Source organism: Papaver somniferum, chromosome 2 (genome assembly GCF_003573695.1).
Source record: "Papaver somniferum cultivar HN1 chromosome 2, ASM357369v1, whole genome shotgun sequence".
Taxonomy (NCBI): domain Eukaryota; kingdom Viridiplantae; phylum Streptophyta; class Magnoliopsida; order Ranunculales; family Papaveraceae; genus Papaver; species Papaver somniferum.
In genome coordinates this window covers 142,187,796-142,211,286 of record NC_039359.1, presented here as the reverse complement: position 1 = coordinate 142,211,286, position 23,491 = coordinate 142,187,796, and the positions used below count along the sequence as shown (strand labels likewise).

The window sequence follows — 23,491 nt, the reverse complement described above, 5'->3', positions numbered from 1 at the left end:
AATCTGAAAACAATTTCTTTCCTGTTGCAAACACACAGAAATCTAATGACTCTGAGTATAGAAGTTAGGTTGTCTATAAAAACAGATACTTTCAATCATTCTCCACGGATTTCCGTGTTTCCTCTTTTCTCAACTTATTAACTTATCTTCTTTACTCTCAACAGTCGGTTGTTTTTTCCATGGACAAGCAATCAGCATCGGAATCAGCATCAGCTGAGAGAAGTGAAAGACAACGTCCACCGATTCCAAAGGCAGAACCTTGGCTTGTTTTTCCACATGGAAAAGGTAGGAAATTTCAGAGTTTTTATAATCCTTGTGAACCCAATAACAGAAATTGCGTTAAATCTATCCCTGAGATGCAAGGTAGAGCATATTTTCATAAAACTTGTCATCAAGGATGGCTAATTGTTATTGGTAATGTTGAAGATAATGCTGAGTATTCTGTCGCTGACGCTACAAACTTAGATGATTGTTTCTTGTGGAACCCGGTATCTTCCGAAACCATTCGGTTGCCTAACCTCGACCGTCAGTGTTTTTCTAAAAAATCAGAACAATATTATATGTTTGATTTAGTGTTATCCTCACCACCTGTTCCAAGTACTTGTAATCCTGACACTGATGATTCCTGCATGGTGTTCCTTATTTTTAGAGGTATAAATGATCTAGGTGAAGTTAATCGTAATATGCATATTCTAGTTTTTTGTCGGCCCGGAGACAAACAATGGAGAACAAAGGAATTGGATGGCCGTTCTAACCCCGATGGTGATTTTTCAGAGTTCATTGATTCGCTGCTTTGCTTTCAAGGTAAGTTGTATGCATTATGTGATACGGAAAATTGGGTTAATGAGATTGATATACAAAAACTATGGCATCATGTTCTCGTTGATGAACAAACCCAATTTCTTACAAAATTCAAAGTAGACATTGGCGATTTCCCGGTAGACGAAATCACTTTCCCATTGATAGGTGGAGGTGAAGAGTACGGTCGGTACATGGAAGATTGGGTTGAATCTGGTAACGAAATCTTTAAAGTTGTCTTAAATTGCAGTCCAAGGGGTTTTAGAAAAGTTGCATCAACACATATCTTCAAGTTGGATTTCTCATCAATGACTTGGGTTTTGTTGAAGACTTTGGGTGATCGTGTTCTCTTTTTGTGCACAAACATGGACACATCACGTTCCAGAAAGTGTTATTCAACTTCCAGTGCGTACTGCTCAGCAACTGATATGGGTCTTGAAAGGGGTTGCTTGTTTTATACACTATCGGAAGATCAAACCTTGTATGTGTATGAAGTAGAAGATAATGCTACTACAGTTATCATGCCGTGTTTGAAACTTCCAACCCCATGGTTTCTGCCCACTTGGATCATGATGCCCACAACAGTAAACAGGTAAATACATCATTAATGCAACCTTAAGGACACTGTTTATGGAACTGTTTGTACCCAAAATTGCTTTTAGACACAAAACATGATTGATTGTTGATATATATGTGAAATTAGGGTTAAAAATGTATAAAAGATAAATAGAGAAGGCAAGAATTTAACATGGTTCGGCGAGTGATGCCTATATCCACGGATAGAATTCTGTTGGAAGAGATTTTATTGATGTGGTGATTACAATAATGTTGTACGGTTAGCTAACTTAGAATTCTATACCACTTAGGATTTAGGATACATGTATTTATATAGTTTATGTATGAGGGAGGATCCATGAACACTCTTAGATGGACAAGGTCGACCAAGATTTGCGCAATTTTCTCAGCAAAACCCAAACGACAATGAATTTGAGTGTAATATTTTGATGATATGTTTACATTCCTATAAAAATTGAACGCAATTCGAGATAGCAAACCTCACCGTCTACCGATCTTAATTTCAACCGTTAACTTTGAACGGCTGATATTCAAAGGGGTAGATGGTCGTTTTATATATCTTTAATTGTATTTATTTTCTGTAGCAATGTAGAATCTTATAAGAGAAACATATCATGAAGATATTACACTTTAATTCATTATCGTTTGGGTTATGCGGAGAAAATGGCGTAAATCTTGTCTAACCTTGTCCATCTAAGAGTGTCCATGGATCCTACCTTTGTATGTATACCCTAATTAGGTAAACTTCATATAGCAACATGGGCAACAAGATTTCTGGGAATTTCTGGAATCTTCTTGCATAGGCTTGTCGGGCATTATTTGCGGCTCTCCATATATTTTCTAGACAGTACAAACAATAACATTCTTATTTGTTAGCTTTTCTAACTATGGATTATTATTTTTTGTTAGCAGGCATGTTGCTCGAAGAAGGAGAAGAATAACAAATCTCCTAGTAAACCAAGATACAACTTCAACCAGCACAGTGGAAGATAATATGACTGGGACAAATAATAGCGGAGGAGAATTGGAAGCTTCGAAACAGTGGGATTTTGTTGATGATTATGATAGTCTAGAGGAGATAGCAAGATTTCTCCATCCAGTGGATTACATTCATTTTCGCTTAGCCTGTAAACAAAATTCAATATTTCTTCCCGCATTGAACCGGATATTGGCTGCTACAAGGACCTCGGCAACTACATATTTATCTCCATGGTTGATTTCCATCTTTGAAGATGATGAAGACACCATCTGCGATGTGCTAGACCCGATGCATGATAATGACAAGTATCTTATGAAATTATCTGATCAATTGCTTGTAGGTTCTACAATCCGATTTTCGAAAGATGGGTGGCTTTTATTATCGAATGGGAAAAAAAAAGTATTCTGCTACAATCCCTTCACAAAAGCAATGATATTTCTTCCAGATTTTCCTGATAATTACGTACTTGGTGGAATGTCATTCTCGTGGGTACCAACTTCTCAAGATTGTTTGGTGGTTGTTATCTCCAACTGGTGCCCAATGGGAGGTGATAATGAGATATCTTTCTTGGTAACTGAACCGGGAAACAGTGCAATTGGCTGGAATATTCATAGATTTGATTATGAAGGCTTCTCTGAGGAAGGCATTGCTCCGTATATGGTCAACTTTATGCCGTGTATTAACAACCCAGTTTTCTATCACGGAGCTTTCTACTGCTTAGATTACAATGGAATATTAGGAATTTTCAGTGTGAAAGATACTTACAGTTGGAAAGTACTTCCGAGGTCCTTGAAACAATTCGGCAGTTTTTATCCAAGTTATTTGGTGGAGTGTGATGATAAACTATTACTGGTGAATGTAGGACTACGTGGAAAATCCGTAGATATTTATAGATTGGATGATTCAGAGATGGTTTGGGTAAAACTGAACAGTTTGGGAAAGCATGCATTGTTCATCAGCTATGCATCCAGCTTTTCAGCAATTGCTCCACGTAGTTTCATGGTGAACAACATCTACTTCCCGAGATTACAAGGTGAAAGGATTTTATACCATTCTCTTGATACATGTAGGTATCATTTTGTAGGGGGTAATCAACATTATGCACAAGATTTTCATAATACAAAGGAAAGATCAAACTGCACTTGGATCGAGCCTAGATGGTCTTAGAACTCTTAGGGAAAAACTAATCAGGAGCCTGAAGGTGCCATCTTGTCGTCTGAAATCCAGTACTAGTTGTTCAATTTTTTTTACCAAGACATCAGATATTCTTTATACTTGATTTTCATTAGGGAAATTTCAATTTCGTTTTATTTAAGGTGGTCCCAAGTTAGTTTGGTCCTAATTTATTCAAAAATATTAAAGATATATGAAGTATCTTTTTCTTTTTCTTATTTTCTCTTAATTCTTCACGTGCTATATAGTTGTAATCTCTATTTCTTTATTTTCTTTTTACTAATTTATTTCTATTCTCAACATTAACAAAAAAAAAAACTTAAAAACTAAATGTCTCTCGAAATATAAGTTCAAAATTAATAAAGGTCTCGACGAGATCTACACAACGAGTACCTAGTGTACTATGTTTTAAAATTTTAATTTTTCTATAAGTATAATGGTAGTTCATTCTAGTTCTAGCAGTTCTTTGTTCAAAAATTTAATTTTTCTACAGGTATAATGGTAGTTCACGTCCAAGAATGAACACTATTCTAGAGTATGGTAGTTCATTCTAGTAATAACAGTTCATTTTGTAGAACGAACTCGTATATGATAGGTGTCATATTGTAGGAGTGGTAGTTCATTTTGTAAAATGAACTCGTTATGGTAATTAATTGTAACGATCCGCAAGCTCGTCAACCCTATTTGACCGACCATGAGGTGATTTAAAGAAATTAATCAAACAATAATTTGGTCATGAAACTAGGTCCATTGTTTAGATCTCAAAAAAATTACACATAATGGACTATTTGATCATGTTATTCGGACATTGGTTGAAGATCTATATGTAAGGGGTAAAATGGTTACCCTATCGAAAAAAACTATTTAGGCAACCATCTACTTTGGACACCCTTTTTTTTCCAGAAAATATATATATCTTCTTATTATGTCCGTAACCATTTCAGTTGGGTGTCTCAGTAATTCCATTTTGGTTTTGATTATTTTGGTCGATCTCAAACTCAAAGAATGGCAAATCAAATGTTAAAAACTAGAGTTTGTCAATCCTCCTTTGAGATTATGTGAAGATTAGTGGTGTTAGTGAATAATATAGGATAGGTTTTCTATTGTGAAGCAACGTAAAAATGAACCAATGGTTGAATTTTAATTTTAGCGAGGATTTGAAAGAAAGTCAGGTTTTTTGTTCTTCCCCAAATTAGAATTAAGGTTCTCGGTGGAAATTGAATTATCTATAGGAATTGGTAAAGGTGTTTGAAGAAGTAAATGGTTAACTTAATTCAAAGACTTGATTTTTTGAGAGAAACAAAAGTGGTGGAATTGAACAAACAAAAGCCGTGGAATTGAAAACTAGGAAATTAATGTTTGACTTTATAATTGAGTAATGAATAAATGGTTTTGTTGGTGGTTGAGTAGAGTTGGGATTATGACTAGCAATGAATGGTGATGTAGTACGTACAGAAGCTACGGTGTAGATTCAATATCGACTCATGGTGTAGTTGTAGGAAATCCCACAACTACACCCTAATGATAATCTATCAAATAAACTAAGAAATCATTGATGAAATACTCAAGATTTATTATTAAAAACTTAGGACAAATACAAATGAGATATGAGGAAACCCTAACTTGAGAAACAAATAACACTCTCTTTCTTAAAACTCTATCCTTAGCTCACCAAAAAGATCTCTCTCTTTACAATGGTGGTTGGTCCTTTTTATATGAGATTACATTGTGGAGAACAGCTAATAAAGCCCATATTTTCGGATCTGGCGTGCGTCAAAGTCGCTTGGACATTTATATTTTCGCATGGATTCTTTCCCGACGCATAGATCCTCAAACTTTTATCGTGACTTAGTGACATCATCAAATTCGTCATCTTGGATATATAATGTCCGTTCGTATTCGCATAGTGCTAAACATATTAATTCGCATAACTAATGAGTGTGCGATATTTTGCACCCACATTTTTCCTCTTCTCTTATCGTACATTCAAAGAAGGAGCGATGAGAGAAACTTTAATTTTCTTCTTGCCGCACCTATTCATCTTTTCATATCCTTTCAACCGACATTCTTCCGGGTTTTCGGCATGACTATTCCCATGTATTGACTTCACCTCTTATCATTTAACACGTCTCTAAAAAACCTGACAACCGTCGCTTCGTATCTATCTCATCATTAATGCGTCCGTAAGAGAGATATCTCGGGAAGAGGAGATACGATCTTTTATATACTACAACACGCCTTCATCTTTTTACTCTTTCTCTCCTTCTCTGGTCTCTGCAACTTTTCTTGTTCGACTGTTCTTCAATTTCTGATTAATCATCATACCCTATTTCGCTTTTTCTTTCAATCTTTAACTACTTCTTCTATCTTTTTCTTATTTTTTCTCGGTTGTGAACTCCATTTTTCATCATCATCATCTTCTTGATCATCTTGATCCTGATCATCTTGATTAAATTTCTTTCATCTCCCATTTACATTCTGAAAATGCCACTTAAATCGGGTTGGAAGAATGTTAAAGAGTTCCATATATTAAAGACTAAATTCAAGCAAAGAGGCTTCATATTGTCCATCCCTCCTGGATCGGAGTCTACTTCTTCTCTTGAACCTAGATGGTTTTCGTTTGATCAATGGAACGATCATAAGATCATTGTTTCGCTCGGGTAATTACTTGTTGGTCTTCCCATTCCCCTTTGCAATCCTCAAATTCCATTATTTTACGAGCTTCTATCTCATGCGAAATTGTCACGCGGCATATTCCAACTGAGTGGTGATTGCATTAGAATAATGGTAGAGTACGCCTGGCGTGCGGCCGAGTTAGAATCTCTTTATCCAGAAGATGTAAGGAATCCAAAACATGCACATAAATAAATCATCCCAGCTGAGTACACTGTGGAGAATTTCTTTAGTCACTATGATGTTGTTATCATGAAGAATGAATCATTCCGCTGGGGCATCCGTTTATCTAGAGCTGATGGTTTCACAGAATACCAGAGGATCATGCGGGATGTTGACTTTCATGACTCTTCCAATAACACTGCGCGAAAGTCAAAGGATGTTTGTTGGGCGGAGTACCCTGTCATTTTAGAGGGCCCTTACATCTCTGGTAGGGGTGCTGATGGTTCAACTCTTCCACTCCCTGCGAATCTCGACGCCTACAAACCTTGGGAGTTTAAATGGCCTGAGTAAAATATTGTGGTGCGTTTATCTTTCCGCTTATCTTCAGTACTTTCTCTTATTATTTTATTTGTGTTCAGATTGGTAAGAAAAATAAGAAGGCTAACAAGAATGTGTCACAGGATTCAAGTTCGCACGCCAATGAATTAAGAAATACTCATTTAAAATTTTAACAATATTTTTGCCTCTGTTTCTTATCTTTCATTGTGTGTGTAGGTGGAGACTGGAGACGCTGAGGGTCTCAATGATGATGTTCTTCTCCCTAAAGGTGGTGACGCTTCTTCAAATATACAGAAAAAAGACTGCTTCTAAAAAGAGAAAGTTATCTTCTCCAGCTTTCCCAAATACCAGCTCCCATGATGACGCGGTTCCTCTTCCTGATAATTCCCATGATTGTTTTTCTCACGGAGATCAATGGTCAAGTATCTTCTCCAACTCATTAGCTTCTGTTGGTGATACTGTACTAACTAGCACGTGCGATGCAGTTTCTAAGATCTGTGATGCTCCCTCTTTGAGTCATGAGTCTTTGCAAAGAGTTGCCTCTTCTTTAACTCCAAATTTCCAATCCGTGCTTGGGTCTTTGGTGAGTTTTCTTCTTGTGCGTCAGTCTTCGCTAAAGTTTCATCTTTCACTCATTTTTTCTCCTTTTCCCCCGTTGATATAGAGCGCTCGTGTATCCTACGCGGTTACCAATGATTTTCATAGGAAGATTCGCCATCTTGAAACGGAGAACCAGAAAGTCAGTGATGAGCTTTTATCTTATAAGAATGATGTGATTGATCTCCGTGAGAGAAACAATCATCTAGTGGGTACGTATTTTTTACTCCTCCTCATTTTGACTTCTTCGCATTGCCTTCATCTTCTTTTAATTTCTTTTGTTCGCAGAGATCTAGAATTTATCTGATGAAGCGTCTAACCTTCCTGATGATGATGAGACTCTTCTTGAGAATCTTAATTTTTCCTTGAAAAATTTTCCCAATGATTGGTTAGAGAACATTAGTCTGGATGAACTTCGTTCGAAGTATAGAATCCTTAATAGAGAACATAGGTCAATGCTATCTGTGAATAATGGTTTTAAATGCCGTCTTCTTGAAAATAATGAGGAAATCAATAGGCTCGAGGCGATAAAAACACACTTATTACAGAAAAGGATCAAGTTGTTCTTAAGGGTGCGAAAGATTTGAAGGAATTTCATGAAGTTCAACTTCAAATTCAGATGGAGAGGGATCTAGTTATAAGTGAAAGGGATACTCTTATCGCCCGTGAAAATGTGATTCGCTCTCGTCTTTTTATAGGGAATGATGATGAGTTTGAATGGGCTGCAAGGGTTATTGATAACGCTAGAACTGGTTTAGTTACAAATATTATTTTAGAATCTAACCATGCGGCATTGGTTAGGACTATCCTTTCTGAAAAAGAAGGTTGCTTATAATCCTATATTGTTTTCAAGTTTGTGTTGCTTTCTGGATTTTGTTTGCATGTGGCTTTAATCTTTTTATTTTCTTTTGTAGATACTGAAAAGCGACATCTTAAAGATATTGAGAATTTAAAGGAGAAGCTTTCCGCAAGAAACAATAAATGTCGCAGACTTAAGAGAAAGTTAGTGGTTACTGTTGCCAACTTAAATAAGGATGCACTTCGTGTCTGCGATGCGGCTGTCAAGAATAATGCAGTGGAGATCTGTACCGATAATAATATTCCCATACCGGATTATGATTTTGCTGAAGTTTCCGCTAATGAAGAATATTCTGAAATCTCTGACAGTGAAGCGGAGTATGAAGAAGATGAAGTATCCGATGAAGAGAACAATGACTCTGAGGTTGAGAAAGATGGTGAGGATGATATGGTCGGGAAATAGTCATACTTTCTATAGATCCTCCTCTTCTTTTTCCCCCTTTGTATATTGGATGCTCCCTTTCTTTTGGGACCTTTTCTTCAACGTGTACTCCGTAACATTTGAGGCCTTTTTTCTTCAATGTAAATTCTCCTTGTGTTATCTGCACGTAATTATGAACAAAAAACAAAATGCTACTCTTTCTAACAGTTAGAATTAATCCAATGATGATAACATATTGCATAAGTACATGAGAGTATCATATGAAGGAAAATAACGTTTTATACTGACATTTGTATTCCTCATTCTTGCCTATGTTATTTGCTTTTATTTGATCAATATTTGATATATGCTTAATTGTTCCCTTGTATATATATGAGTGTGACATGGTATAATTTATAACCTTATGACGCGTGCGATATTATTCGCATTAGCTATATCACAAGTTCTATATTGTACCTGAATGTTTTTACGTTATCGTTTTATACCTTTTCCTGCGTCTTTGTTGGTTGCTGCCTCAGTTCTTACCTTTTCTGTGCGCTTTCCCCGCGTCTTGATTGGCTTTTCCCATCAATGCTGACTCAATCTTTCTGCCTCTTCATTATTTTCTCACCTTAACATTTTTCTTTCCTCCTTTCTATCATCGTGCGTGACTTTCTCTTCTATTTTATTGTGTGTCTTTATTAGTGCTTGTTTTCCTGCATAGTAATGTTAGCTGCATATATAGGTCAATTTGTGTTTGTTATGAGGTCTTATTGAGCCTCTCTAAGTAGAGGTCTTATTATGCCTCCCCTTGTTGATAGGTTTTATGCTTGCCCCAAGGTATTGTTTTGGTCGGGCGACAAAATTGCAGGCAGTCGTTACATTTTCATGCAAAGACCCTTTGATTTTTCCTTATCATCTTTCGTATTATTGCCTCTGCAGGATATATTTTCGCGCCAATACGACATGCCTATACTCTCCCTTGAGTCATAGCCCCATGATATTGACGTCTTTTGACACAATTCAGCTCCCTAATGAAGGGTGCCGCCCTTATATTCTCCCTGACTGCCCCTTCAAGGAAGCTTACCCCTAACGGGTTAGGGTGGGCTCTTCCCATCCAGTTATGCCGACAATCAGCTGTTCTCATGATCTCGTACGAGATCACACTGTTAGAGCATAGCTCGGCCGACCTCGCATGCGTTGCTATCTCAAGCATGTTTGTCAATGTTAGTGATCAAAACTATGAGTCTTGATTTCTAGCCTACATAGATAAGTCTCGGACTAGGATAGAAAAGTGTAGCTGAGCGCAAGGACTTCATGGCGATTCATCATACAGCGACGAAGATCTATACAAGGAACCGTGGAACTTCATCAACAAAAAGGTATGTGGAGACTTGAACTTATCTATCACTCAAAAGTCTATCTCTTCTATCTCCTACTTCTTATGAGACAAAAGTCGTATGCTATATAGACTGGATCATACACATTTGATATTTTGATCCGAGTATATCTCGCCTATCTATATCTCGAAATCATGTGTTGGTAAAGCGTTTCACTTTGATCAAGTTTATCTTCACCTAGTGACGCAAGTCATGAAAAGTTTCAATCACTTTGAGAATTGCTCTGACGTGAATCGGTCTGTGAATAACGGCTACATAGCGTCCTCTGAGAATGTCTCAATGATTGAAATGAGAGTTTAGATTACATAACCATGTATTCCTTGAACCGAAGTTTTCGAACTTTGTTGATCAAGAGAAATCGGAAGGATTGTGGAATTGGCTTGCCAAGTCCGCGAACCCAGTCCGCAGACTCAGTCCGCGAACTGTCGGAAGTTCTCTACCGAGAATTTCTGCTGGATTTTCCAAAACTCGTTTTTGTGCTAAGTCCGCGAACTGGTGGAAGTTCTCTTTCCGAGAATTTCTGCTGAGTTTGGAAAAATCAATCGGTTTACTTAAGTCCGCGAACTTGTTTGTGAACTTAAGAGGTTATGATCTAAAGATATGCTCTGAACATGAAACATTAAATTACTAAGGAATGCTTTATGCAAACCGTGGCTATAATGTTCATGAGCCGATTCAATCGAATCGAATCATCTTTGTTTCAATTGTGTCTTGTGTAGTTACATAATATCTCATAGCAATTGAACAACTCTTTAACTAGTTCATTTGAGTCAATTGAACTAGTTATGGTGAAGAAGAACAAGGTTAATATGAAATGCTCATATGGTTAACCTTTTGGGTTACTATGTTGAACCAACATACACGTACACGTTTGGGCATGGTTTTCACAAACCCATTAAACGTCTACCCAAGTGTGTGTCACAAGCTAAGTTTTCGATCTAACGGTTGAGAAATATTAGCTTGAATCTAAATCAGGTTTTCATCTAACGGTGAATATGGATTGCTTTGTAACTAAGGCAAAACCCTAATTTGAAGGCTATATAAAGGAGACATCTAGCATTGTGCAAAACTAATCCCCACACGTCTGTGTGATACTAGTGCGCTCGCCAGAGTCGATTCTCCTTTAACCTTTGGTTTTCTTCTCTAAAAACCAAGTTAACGATTTAAAACTTCATTGGGATTGTGAAGCCAGACCGATACTACTTTTATCGTAGTTGTGTGATCTGATCTTGCATCTTCTATCGTACGAGTACAATCGATTGATTGTCTTGAGATCGTGAGAGTTCTCCGATAGGCAAGATAAAGAAGTCACAAACATCTTCGTCTCACTGTTTGTGATTCCTCGACAAACCGCCTGTGTAGTCAGGAAGGATTGTAGAGAGGTGATTGATTAATCTAGGGTGTTCTTAGCCGAATTATCAATTGGTTCCTGTTCACCTTGATTTTATATCTTAAGACGGAACAAAACCTAGGGTGTATATCTGTGGGAGACAGATTTATCCTTTGATAAACTTTTCTGTGTGAGACAGATTTGTTTATTATCAAGTCTGCGATTTTGGGTTGCAGCAACTCTTGGTTGTGGGTGAGATCATCTAAAGGAATCAAGTGCGCAGTATCCTTCTGGGATCAGAGGCGTAGGAGTACAACTGTACCTTGGATCGGTGGGAGACTGATTGGGGTTCAACTATAGTCCAGTCCGAAGTTAGCTTGGAGTGGGCTAGTGTCTGTAGCGGCTTAATACAATGTGTATTCAATCTGGACTAGGTCCCGGGGTTTTTCTGCATTTGCGGTTTCCTCGTTAACAAAACTTCTGGTGTCTGTGTTATTTCTTTTCCGCATTATATTTTATATAATTAAAATAATACAGGTTGTGCGTTCGTGATCATCAATTGTAAATCCAACCTTTGGTTGTTGATTGATATTGATTGATCCTTGGACAGTGGTCTTTGGTACCGTCCAAGTTATTCCTTGTATTTGATAAAGACTCGCTATTTTTTTTAGCTTGAGTAAAAATCAAATCAAGAGAGAGATATTAAATCCTTGAGATACTTTTATCTAGATTGATTCTGACTGTCTAGTTGATTCTCTAGCAAAGTATTTCGGAGTTAGTCCATACAGATTGCTAAGCGAAATATTGGGTGGTGTTGTTAGACCCCCGCTTTTTCAATTGGTATCAGAGCAGGCAAACACGTTTAAGACCTCAAAAGTCTGTGTTTGTAGCGATCTGACTATATGGACCATAAAGTCTCAATTAACGTTTCACCAGGTTTGAAAAACAACCGCAAGAAAAAGTATGATAAACTGGTTACTCTTCAAAAGAGATTGGAAGAACAAATCCGGATCTATTCTGGTTTTGTTACAGAAATTGCAACTCTTAAGGATTTGATATCCAATAAGAGTCTCTCATTGAATCCGAGAGAATCCAGTTGTTCTTTTCTAAAGAATTGTCACCATTCAGATAATGTTCAACGATCGCTTGTTGAGAAAACTGATGTGACTAGGAACCAATCAGACAAATGTCAAGGGTCTGACTTATTTAGATGCTCATCGAATCATCCTCAACAAGCCTGTATGTCTTTTTTAAGGAGTCTGGAGGCTGCAAGTAATTCTTGCAAGAATACTTTACAACCTTGTGTTACTCAAAAAGGACATACAATTCTGTTAGGAAATTCCAAACAGAAAAGCACTCATAATATGAGTAACCTTGCCCTGTGTTCTACCTCTTCACTTCAATGGTGTAGTGACAGTCGTTGTGGTCTTTTTCTACATGTGCTAGGAGATTCTCCACTTTGTGTGTCGTCTATCGTTTCTAAAGGAGGAGTAAACTCTACTATCAGAACAAAAGGAGAACTTCAAGTTGGTTGTTATTCTTCTCAATTAGAACCAGAAAATGTTGATACAACTCTAAACAATTCTCTTGGAAAAAGATAATTAATGGTGAGTTAGATCAACTTCACAGATAAGTTGTGTGGAATCTTGTACCGTACAAGTCCAAAGTCTATAATATTGGTTCTAATTGTGTTTCCAGGAATAAGGGAGATTATTTAGACAGTTTCAGAGATAATCTCCGGCTCATTCCTCAAGGACACTCGCAAGTTGAAGAATTTGAGTCTAAAGAAACGTTTGTTACTACGGAATGCTCATTGTCCTTTCCTATTTATAACTGTAGCAAGTCCTATGTGACAAGCCCCTTCAGGAACAAAAGAAGACGAATCTCTGCTCATAGAAAGTCACTATGGGATAAACAAGGGGAACTTTTTGGTCCCATAATTTCTACCTAACCCTAGACGTTCGCGTCCCCATGTTTGTCTTGAGAAAATGGGGATTTGCGTCTTTTTGGCTCAAGGAGTGTATTTTTGGTTATTATTTTGTTTTTATCTATATATATATCTAAAAATACAAAAGCTTTTGTTTGTCCAGGGTTTTAGTCGTTCGCAAACGGAGAATCACAAAAAATTTCTGTTCCCACTAGATGCAGCACAAGCAAGAACGTAACTCTGGAAGCTAACATACGTCGATGTACTGGGATTTCCTCCACAAGTTTGAAGAAAGTGAAGACTACAATTAATGGTAAAAATACTCCCTTAAATTGGTTCTTGTCTTCTTATCAAAGTGATGAAAATTTCAGGAATCTGGTAAAAGATTTCATCAGCAAAAGAAACAGCTTAAAATCTCGGATCGCTGCATCCTTAGATGATATAATTCACTATTAATGAATGATGTCTCAATCTACAAACAGTGTACGAAAACTATAAAAGGAACTCAGTAAATTGATAATGTTTTCAAAAGATTTGGAGGAGTTGAATGATCCCTTTGTCAATGGACTTTTCAGTAACGAGAAGGAGTTATCTGAAGAAACTTTGGAAAAGTTCATTAATGCCTAGTACGTCTTCTTTTTGGGTTAGTTGGAATAATAACTAATGCTTTCAATAGCGATGATTGTGACTACACATAACAAATTTTTTTTTCATCTTCTTATGTTATTTTTTTTACGTTTATTGGTATTAAATTCTAAAAATATTTGGAGGATGATGTTATTGCAGTATTGATCGTTATGATTTTGTGATATTGCAATTTGATTATGGGATATGTATTGTTTGCGTCCGTGAACTTGAAGGTCCCATATGCTGTCAAAAGTAAAGTCGTTCATGAATTGGTATTCATATTGATGAAAGGACGAATGGATTTTTGACAAATACAAAAGTTATGCCTATGCAGTCATGTATTTGATGGAAAATAGGATAAAATCTTTTGTTCGACAAGGATAAAGTCTATTATGTCGTTATGGTGGAAAATAGAATAGATCCTTGTATGTTATCCACGGTATTGATCTTCATTGATCCATTTTGTTATGTTTTACCGTGAAGGCTCCATGGTGTGTCTTATGTTGAGCACCTTACAACTATGTCGATTAATATTGGCCTTGTTGGTTGTTTCATAAGATGCTATATGTTGAGCATTCTTGAACTAAATTAATCATCTTGATTGGTTATTTAGTTGTTTGCTCCCAAAGTCTTCTTTTGTCGAGCAAATTCTTTGACAATTAAATTGATTACTTTTGTGATGAGTTTGGTTGTTTGTATTCCAATTAGATTAATTATAAGTTCTCTTGTAATTAGTCTAGTTGAGTTTTCATATATTCCACAAGTTCTTGTGTTGAGTATATGAACGGCTATATAAATCATGTTCTATTGGCTAATGTAGTCGTATATTCCGTAAGGATTTCCTTATGTTAAGTATGTGAACGATTAAGTTAGTCATCTCGGTATGATTACTTTAGTCGTAGCTCCGTAAGTTTACTTATGTTGAGCACCTTCAATTAAATTGATCACTTTTGTGGATTGATTTAGTTGCGTATTCCAATTAAATTAAGAATGGGTTTTCTTGTGATTAATTTGGTTGAGTTTTGGATATAGAAAATCATTTCTATAGTTTTTGGTGTCCAATTAAAAAAAAAATCATTCTTTTCTTTCAAAATTAAGGTCGCTTTTGTTGTTCTTTCGGGAATGACATCAAATGGGACAGAGTTCTTTTGAACTTGTGCTTAAAGGTAATATCTTGCGGGGTGTGCGACTGTGGAATTTTATAGGAGTTATCTTGTATCTTAAAACTCCTTGATGAATGCATTTAGCTTCGTCTTTATGATTGCATCTAAATTAAGTTGGTATGTATTTTTCTTTTAGTCTATGAAATGTCTCTTGTGGAAATTTCATTATGATCCCGTTCTTGTACCTTTTCCAATTTTATTGAAAAAAAGGGGGAGAAATATTGTAGTTCACACTACAAATACATGTGGTTTTCGGATCATTGTGTAAGGGGGAGTGGTTTCCATGATTGAGATGGAGTATTGACTAAGGGGGAGTGATACTTATCACCGTAGTATTATTGTTAAATTCGTGATACAATTGGACTTTGATGTTACATAATAATACTATGACACTCTATAATAATGATCGAGAATCTCGATTTCTCTCATTGTTATAGCTACGGATCTTCAACAACGGTGATGCTAAACTTACAACCTTTAGGATCATTGGAGTACTTGGAAGGACGAAGATTTCAGGGAACATTGAAGATTAGACTATGGAATATGAGCCACTAAAGTTTATCTTTTTTGTATTACATATGTATTAATAGTTTTTCGCTAAAATTGACAAATGGGAAGATTGTTAGAGCATAGCTCGGTCGACCTCGTATGCGTTGCTATCTCAAGCATGTTTATCAATGTTAGTGATCAAAACTATGAGTCTTGATTTCTAGCCTACATAGCTAAGTCTCGGACTAGGATAGAAAAGTGTAGTTGAGCTCAAGGACTTCATGGAGATTCATCATACAACGACGAAGATCTATACAAGGAACCGTGGAACTTCATCAACAAAAAGGTATGTGGAGACTTGAACTTATCTATCACTCAAAAGTCTATCTCTTTTATCTCTTACTTCTTATGAGACAAAAGTCGTATGCTATATAGACTGGATCATACACATTTGATATTTCGAGCCGAGTATATCTCTCCTATCTATATCTCGAAATCATGTGTTGGTAAAGCGTTTCACTTTGATCAAGTTTATCTTCACCTAGTGACGCAAGTCATGAAAAGTTTCAATCAATTTGAGAATTGCTAAGACGTGAATCGGTCTGTGAATAACGGCTACATAGCGTCCTCTGAGAATGTCTCAATGATTGAAATGAGAGTTTAGATTACATAACCATGTATTCCTTGAACCGAAGTTTTCGAACTTTGTTGATCAAGAGAAATCGGAAGGATTGTGGAATTGGCTTGCCAAGTCCGCGAACCCAGTCCGCAGACTCAGTCCACGAACTATCGAAAGTTCTTGACCGAGAATTTCTACTGGATTTTCCAAAACTCATTTGTGTGCTAAGTCCGCGAACTGGCGGAAGTTCTCTTTCCGAGAATTTCTGCTGAGTTTGGAAAACTCAACCGGTTTACTTAAGTCCGAGAACTTGTTTGTGAACTTAAGAGGTTATGATCTAAAGATGTGCTCTGAACATGAAACATTAAATTACTAAGGAATGCTTTATGCAAACCGTGGCTATAATGTTCATGAGCCGATTCAATCAAATTGAATCATCTATGTTTCAATTGTGTCTTGTGTAGTTACATAAGATCTCATAGCAATTGAACAACTCTTTAACTAGTTAATTTGAGTCAATTGAACTAGTTATGGTGAAGAAGAACAAGGTCAATATGAAATGCTCATATGGTTAACCTTTTGGGTTACTATGTTGAACCAACATATACGTACACATTTGGGCATGGTTTTCACAAACCCAGTAAACATCTACCCAAGTGTGTGTGACAAGCTAAGTTTTTGATCTAACGGTTGAGAAATATTAGCTTGAATCTAAATCAGGTTTTCATCTAATGGTGAATATGGATTTCTTTGTAACTAAGGAAAAATCCTGATTTGAAGGCTATATAAAGGAGACATCTAGCATTGTGCAAAACTAATCCCCACACGTCTGTGTGATACTAGTGCGCTCGCTAGAGTCGATTCTCCTTTAACCTTTGGTTTTCTTCTCTAAAACTAGGTTAACGACTTAAAGACTTCATTGGGATTGTGAAGCCAGACCGATACTACTTTTATCGTAGTTGTGTGATCTGATCTTGCATCTTCTATCGTACGAGGACAATCGATTGATTGGATTGAGATCGTGAGAGTTCTCCGATAGGCAAGATAAAGAAGTCACAACGTCTTCGTCTCACTGTTTGTGATTCCTCGACAAACCGCCTGTGTAGTCAGGAAGGATTGTAGAGAGGTGATTGATTAATCTAGGTTGTTCTTCGGTAATATAAGACCGGATTATCAATTGGTTCATGTTCACCTTGATTTTATATCTTAAAATGGAACAAAACCTATGGTTTATCTGTGGGAGACAGATTTATCTTTAGATAGACTTTTCTATGTGAGACAGATTTGTTTATTATCAAGTCTGCGATTTTGGGTTGCAGCAACTCTTGGTTTTGGGTCGCAGTATCCTGCTCGGATCAGAGGCGTAGGAGTATAACTTTACCTTGGATCGGTGGGATACTGATTGGGGTTCAACTATAGTCCAGTCCGAAGTTAGCTTGGAGTAGGCTAGTGTCTGTAGCGGCTTAATACAGTGTGTATTCAATCTTGACTAGGTCCCGGGGTTTTTCTGCATTTGCGGTTTCCTCGTTAACAAAACTTCTGGTGTATGTGTTATTTCTTTTGCATTATATTTTATATAATTAAAATAATACAGGTTGTGCGTTCGTGATCATCAATTGGAAATCCAACCTTTGGTTGTTGATTGATATTGATTGATACTTGGACATTGGTCTTTGGTACCGTCCAAGTTATTCCTTGTATTTGATAAAGACTCGCTATTGTTTTTATCTTGAGTAAAAATCAAATCAAGAGAGATATTAACTCCTTGAGATAATTTTATCTAGATTGAGTCTGACTGTGTAGTTTATTCTCTAGCAAAGTATTTTGGAGTTAGTCCATACAGATTGCTAAGCGAAATATTGGGTGGTGTTATTAGACCCCCGCTTTTTCACACACCCTAGTGGGGTTTCTTTGGGGCCGAGTGCATCATAGTCAGGACTTGTCAAGGAAGGCCAGGTACGCTCCAGACGCCTCAGGCACCCTTAACTCAACCGTGTACCGCGGCGCCCTGATCGAGTTTCTGCACTCCTTAGGAGAGAGCTTAGTACCTTAGTCTTTCGACTAAGGAGTCTCTGCTGGATAGGCTTTTGTTTCGCCCCAATTCTCCATGACTCATGTCCCAAGGATGGTGTGGCTTTCTCCCGAGTCATGCTTTCTAGGTTTTCCCCAACCATGACGTGTTTTAGGTCTTATCGCTGCCTCTTGCAATTATGCGAACTAGGGTGCACGCCACGATTGGATGCCTAGCCTCCCTTGTTAGAGGTTTTAATTTTTATTGCCTCCTATTGAGGTCTTATTGTTTCCTCGTTCTTCTACTTGTATCTTTTTATGAAGTATTCGATTTTGAACAAGTAAGTTTTTCATTATCATTCATATCTTCAATTCATACATTAATTTCTTCCTTCTTCACTTATTCGCCTACATAATAACTACTTTTTAACATATCTTAGATTATGCAACTTGACATATACTATCCACTACTACGTTGCTGCATCTCCTAACTGTAGTACTTCTGCAGGTATTTATGGTTCCAAAGCTGATCAAGCATTTTCCCTATGCTTTTTCCATCATTATCCATTAATTCATACATTCCACCTCCTGTGTCCTTCTTTATAACATATGGTCCATCCCAAACACTTTTCTGTTTCCCATCTTCACCTTTCTTGTAGGGCGGCATTATACGCAACACTAGCTCCCCTGACTTGAATTTTCCTTGTTTCACATGTCCGTTATGGTCATTGCTTGATGCGGATATTTCCGCCTTGGCGTAGATCTTCCTAGTTGCATCTTTGCTTTTCATCATTGTTGCTTCAATATCCATTTCTTTTTCCTTGGTTACTACATCAACCATCAACCTGTCTCTGCGTTTCTCCTGTTTTGCTGCATCTTTCCAGTTTCTTCTTTTACTAGCGTGTTCTTCATTCTTCTCAATATCAATTCCATTACAAAATTTCGCTTCGGCGGTATCTCCTCTGATTACTCCTACTCCTTGGGGTAGTGGAAATTTGATGCACTGATGATATGTAGATGCTACCACCAGAATATTGTGTAACCATGGCCTTCCTATCAAGGCATTATATGGAGATTCAACGTCGACAACACAAAAAATTATTTCAGTAGGCATAGTCTTGAGTGGAATCCGCATGGTGACTTCTCCTTTTGGCTTATTAACTGATCCATTGAACTAGTAGATTTTTTAAGTTGAAGGTATTAGTTCTTCATCCTTTCCACCCAAGGTCTTGTACGCATGATAAAATAGTATATCTACTGAGCTGCCTGAATCGATCAATATCCTATTTATTGCCCATGCGTCTGCATCACTGTCTTCTTCTCCTTCCATTTCTGATTTGGGTATGATTTCCAACTTAACTACCAATGGGATTTCATGTAACTCTCCTCCTCCTGGTACTTCTTCCGCACTGAATGTGATTGGTTTCTTTTGCCAGTCCTTGAGTTTTGACACCTTTGCCAGGTTGAATATCTCCTTCCCTTCATCATCTCTAGCGTATACGCGGCTTAATACATTATCATGGAAATCTTCAATATTTATATATGAATGAATGATCGAATTGCAGGATAAGTTCTTTGCATTCGCTCCCACTTCTATTACATACGTTTTCTTTCCTGCCTCCATTCCTGATATCTGGCCTCTGGTGGTGGTGGTAGGTTTTGTGGTTGTGTGGCCAAGAAATGATTTAATTTTCCTTGATCAATCATTTTTAGTATGATTCTTTGAATATTTCGACAGTTGTTAGTGTTGTGACCTTGGAAGCGACGATACACACAAAATGCTCTACTTTTTCTTCCTGACGGTAGCTCTTGTCCTAGATTTGGGGATGTAGGTATTTCTTCCATCAAAATTACCGCCTACCAAATCTTATCTATTGCTGTGTTCAGGTGCGACATTTTGATTTCTTCATAAACTCTGTTGTTTCCACCTGGTCCTTGGTTGTAATATCTTTTTTGTCCTCCGTATCCATATGCTTGGTTTTCATACCTGGGAATTTTGTTATTGCTTGCTTGATTGTTATATTGTCTTTCTATATATTCATTTTCATACATTTCTTGATCTCTACTGCTCATTGCTACCTGCTTTTGCTTATCCTCCACTACTGTCTTTTCTTGACTCCCTTGGGATGTTCTTGCGACCGCATTTGTTGTTCTTGGTATTAGACTTTCATTCCCTTCATTGATGTTTGTAACCGCAACTGGATAAGATTCCATATCTCTTTGTTTTTCTTCAAGAGCAATGTATTCTTCTTGAAATTCGCGCAGCTTTGTCATAGTAATGGTATCTTTTATCCTGAATATCTGCATATACAACAAATCTGTTAGAAAAAGTGCGTTAATGAAAGCCAAGATGAAATTTATCTCATCTACCCTTTCAGCCATCTCACTACACATGGTCCTCCAACGTGTGGTTAGGTTATGCAAGCTTTCATTGGTCCTTCTCCTTAAGCTGAATATTTTTTCACTTCTTGGCTGCAACATGTTGTTACTGATGTATGCTCCTAAGAAAATACTATGGAGATGATTGAATGATCTTATTTTTCCCATTGGTAACCCTTCGAACCATTGTAACGCCTCTCCTGTTAAACTGGGAGGAAAATACTTACATAGAACCGCATCGTTATCTTCCCATAACAATAAAAATCTGATGTACGCCTTTATATGTTGCACTGCACATGTGATTCCATCAAAAATATTAGTAAAGACAGGTAGAGTGCATTTAGATGGTACTGCTGCCATTTGTATCTGCCTTGCGAATGGTGATTTTCCTACTTCTTTTATGGCTTCATACAATTGCCGCCTTCCTTCATCTCTTCGTGATGTCATCACCGCTCTTACTTCTACCAATTCTCTTAAGATTATTTCATTCATGGTCTGATCTTGTTGCATGGGTCTCTCAAATCTTGCTTGTCTTACTCTGTTGTCATGCCTACTTTGACGCAATGCCTCTTGTAGTTATTGTTCTTCCGCCTCCTCTCTTCTTCGTCTGTGTCTATCTCTTTCATTCCTTTCATTTCTTGTATTTCGCCGTATTTCGCTACGTCTTTTATGTTCTTCTGCCTGGTCGTGTTGATTTCGCAGCATTTCTCTTCCTTGTATTATTATCCTTCCCTGTTCCTCATCACTTTCATCTTCCTGGTCATAATATATGCGGTCATTTTTGCCATGTTGTGCATGTCGATTTCCCCTGTGATCTCTTTCCACGCGATGATATTCGCCTTGTTGTATGTATCGGTCCTCCACCAGCTGATGTTCCATGCGATTATGACCACGCCCTTCCTGCATATTATCTCCTACCTGAAAATTCTCAACAATGTTATCTAGTGGTTGCTCTTGTCTGTTATCCCTGCGGTTAGATCTACTACGTCCCGATGTGCTCCTACTTGTCCTTGATCTTGAGCTTGCACGTGTTGTCCATGATGTGGTTTGTGACCTCAGCTCTAGCAACCTGTTATTTTCTTCTCTTAATTCATCATTCTGACGCGTCAAGTTCGCACGCGCTTCTTCTTCTCTTCTCCTTTCTTCAACTAATCTTTGTCGAATCTCTTCTATCGTCATATTATCCTAATTTTCTTCTGCTAGTCCTTATTCTCCAGTTCGTTGTTCATTTTCATCCGTTGTATCTGTATCTGTAGTGTGAACACTTACCTCATCATAATTCCTGCGGTTGTTTTGCTCTTCTACCTGCAGGATCTGAGATTGAACTTCTCTATTCTGGTTATTTCTTACGCCCATCCTTGAAGATTCTGTGTGTTCGCCTCTCCTTCTTCCTGCAATTCTCATGTTCCTTCTAACTGGTGTTGCGTTTTCTCCTGTTAATGCTTGTCTCACTATCTGTTATTCCTGTAACAATATCTTCTCTTGACAAAAGAAAAAGTACTCTATAAAGAACCGAAAAGACGCTTATTGAAATTATTTTTCTGAGATGAAAACTTTTGGTTACATTTTTCAGATCTAAACTTCTAGAACACGCAAAGATTGATGATGAAACGATGAGAAACTAAGAATATTTTTAAACGCTTTTTTCAATGAAAATCACCAACATGGTATATCATCCAAGTTGTATTCTAGCGCCAAAATGTAGTTGCAGGAAATCCCACAACTACACGCTAATGATAATCTATCAAATAAACTACGAAACCATTGATGAAAAACTCAAGATCTATTATTAAAAACTTAGAACAAATACAAATGAGATATGAGGAAACCCTAACTTGAGAAACAAATAACACCCTCTCTCTTAAAACTCTATCCTTAGCTCACCAAAAAGATCTCTCTCTTTACAATGGTGGTTGGTCCTTTTTATAGGAAATTACATAGTGGAGGACAGCTAATAAAGCCCCTATTTTCGGATCTGACGTGCGTCAGAGTCGCTTGGACATTTATATTGCCGCACAGATTCTTTGTTGACGCATAGATCCTCACACTTTTATCGTGACTTAGTGACATCATATTAATTCGAGTAACTAATGAGTGTGCGATATTCTGCACCCACACATGGTATGCAAGGACGTACACTGTGGTTGTTGTTAAATTTTTAAATTAAAATAAATTAAGATCCAACTTCTTTTTATGACCTTGGGTCGGCCTGAAATTTGATACTAAATGAATGCCAAATCCATTATGCTCAATGAACCAATCCTTGTAATGTGCATTTCGACTCACTTTCAAATATTCTCTTCCTCTTCTTCTGCTCGTGTTACTACTTAGGAATCATTAAGAGACTTTTTTTATTTTGTATAGGTGATGCAATCCTATGCAACAACAACTATATTGTGTGTGGTACGCATGCTGCTAGAAAAAGGAGAAGCATAACATATTTTGTAGTAAGCCTAGATACAACTGAATCCAGTATAGAGGAGGAGAATATGAGCAGGTTAAATAGTAGAAGATAATTAGAAACGTTACGAAAATGGATTTTCTTAATAACAGTAAAAGGAGATAACGAGATTTCTCCATCTAGTGGATTATATTTACTGTTGTTTAGCCTACAAAAAAAATTCTACATATCTCCCCGCATTGAATCGAATATCGTCTTCTTCAAGGACCACAACAACTACATATTTAACTCCATGACTGACTTCTATCTTTGAAGATAATGAAGAGACTATATGCAATATTATAGACCCAATACATAATAATGAAAAATGTCTCATGAAACTGTCCGATCAATTGCTTATAGGTGTTACAATTTGTTTTTTAAAAAATTGATGTATTTTTCTGTCTAACAGGAAAAAAACTGTATTATGCTACAATCTTTCACAAAAGCGATAATTCATCTTCCAGATTTACCTGATAATCATGTACTTGGTGGAATGTCATTTTCGTTGGTGCCAACTTCTCATTATTATTTGGTGATTGACATCTCCATTTTGTGGGGAATCAATTGTGAATGGTCGTGTGGTTTTTG

At 37.1% G+C, this 23,491-nt stretch overlaps 1 protein-coding gene across 1 annotated transcript; it reads left to right on the top strand.

The window, feature by feature from the left end:
• The first annotated feature begins 981 nt into the window (after nt 1-981).
• Nucleotides 982-3,602, top strand: LOC113354046 (F-box/kelch-repeat protein At1g57790-like). Its single transcript, XM_026597495.1, has 2 exons — nt 982-1,390; nt 2,287-3,602. Exons 1-2 carry the CDS (start codon nt 993-995, stop codon nt 3,518-3,520), a joined length of 1,632 nt encoding a protein of 543 aa, XP_026453280.1. The 5' UTR covers nt 982-992; the 3' UTR covers nt 3,521-3,602.
• Nucleotides 3,603-23,491: the final 19,889 nt, after the last annotated feature.

What these genes read in the sequence shown, in the direction of transcription:
- LOC113354046 (XM_026597495.1), top strand. Translation starts at nt 993, where the DNA reads ATGGAAGATTGGGTTGAATCTGGTAACGAAATCTTTAAAGTTGTCTTA. An exon ending in ATGCCCACAACAGTAAACAG is followed by an intron (nt 1,391 to 2,286) that starts GTAAATACATCA and finishes TTTTGTTAGCAG; the next exon opens with GCATGTTGCTCGAAGAAGGA.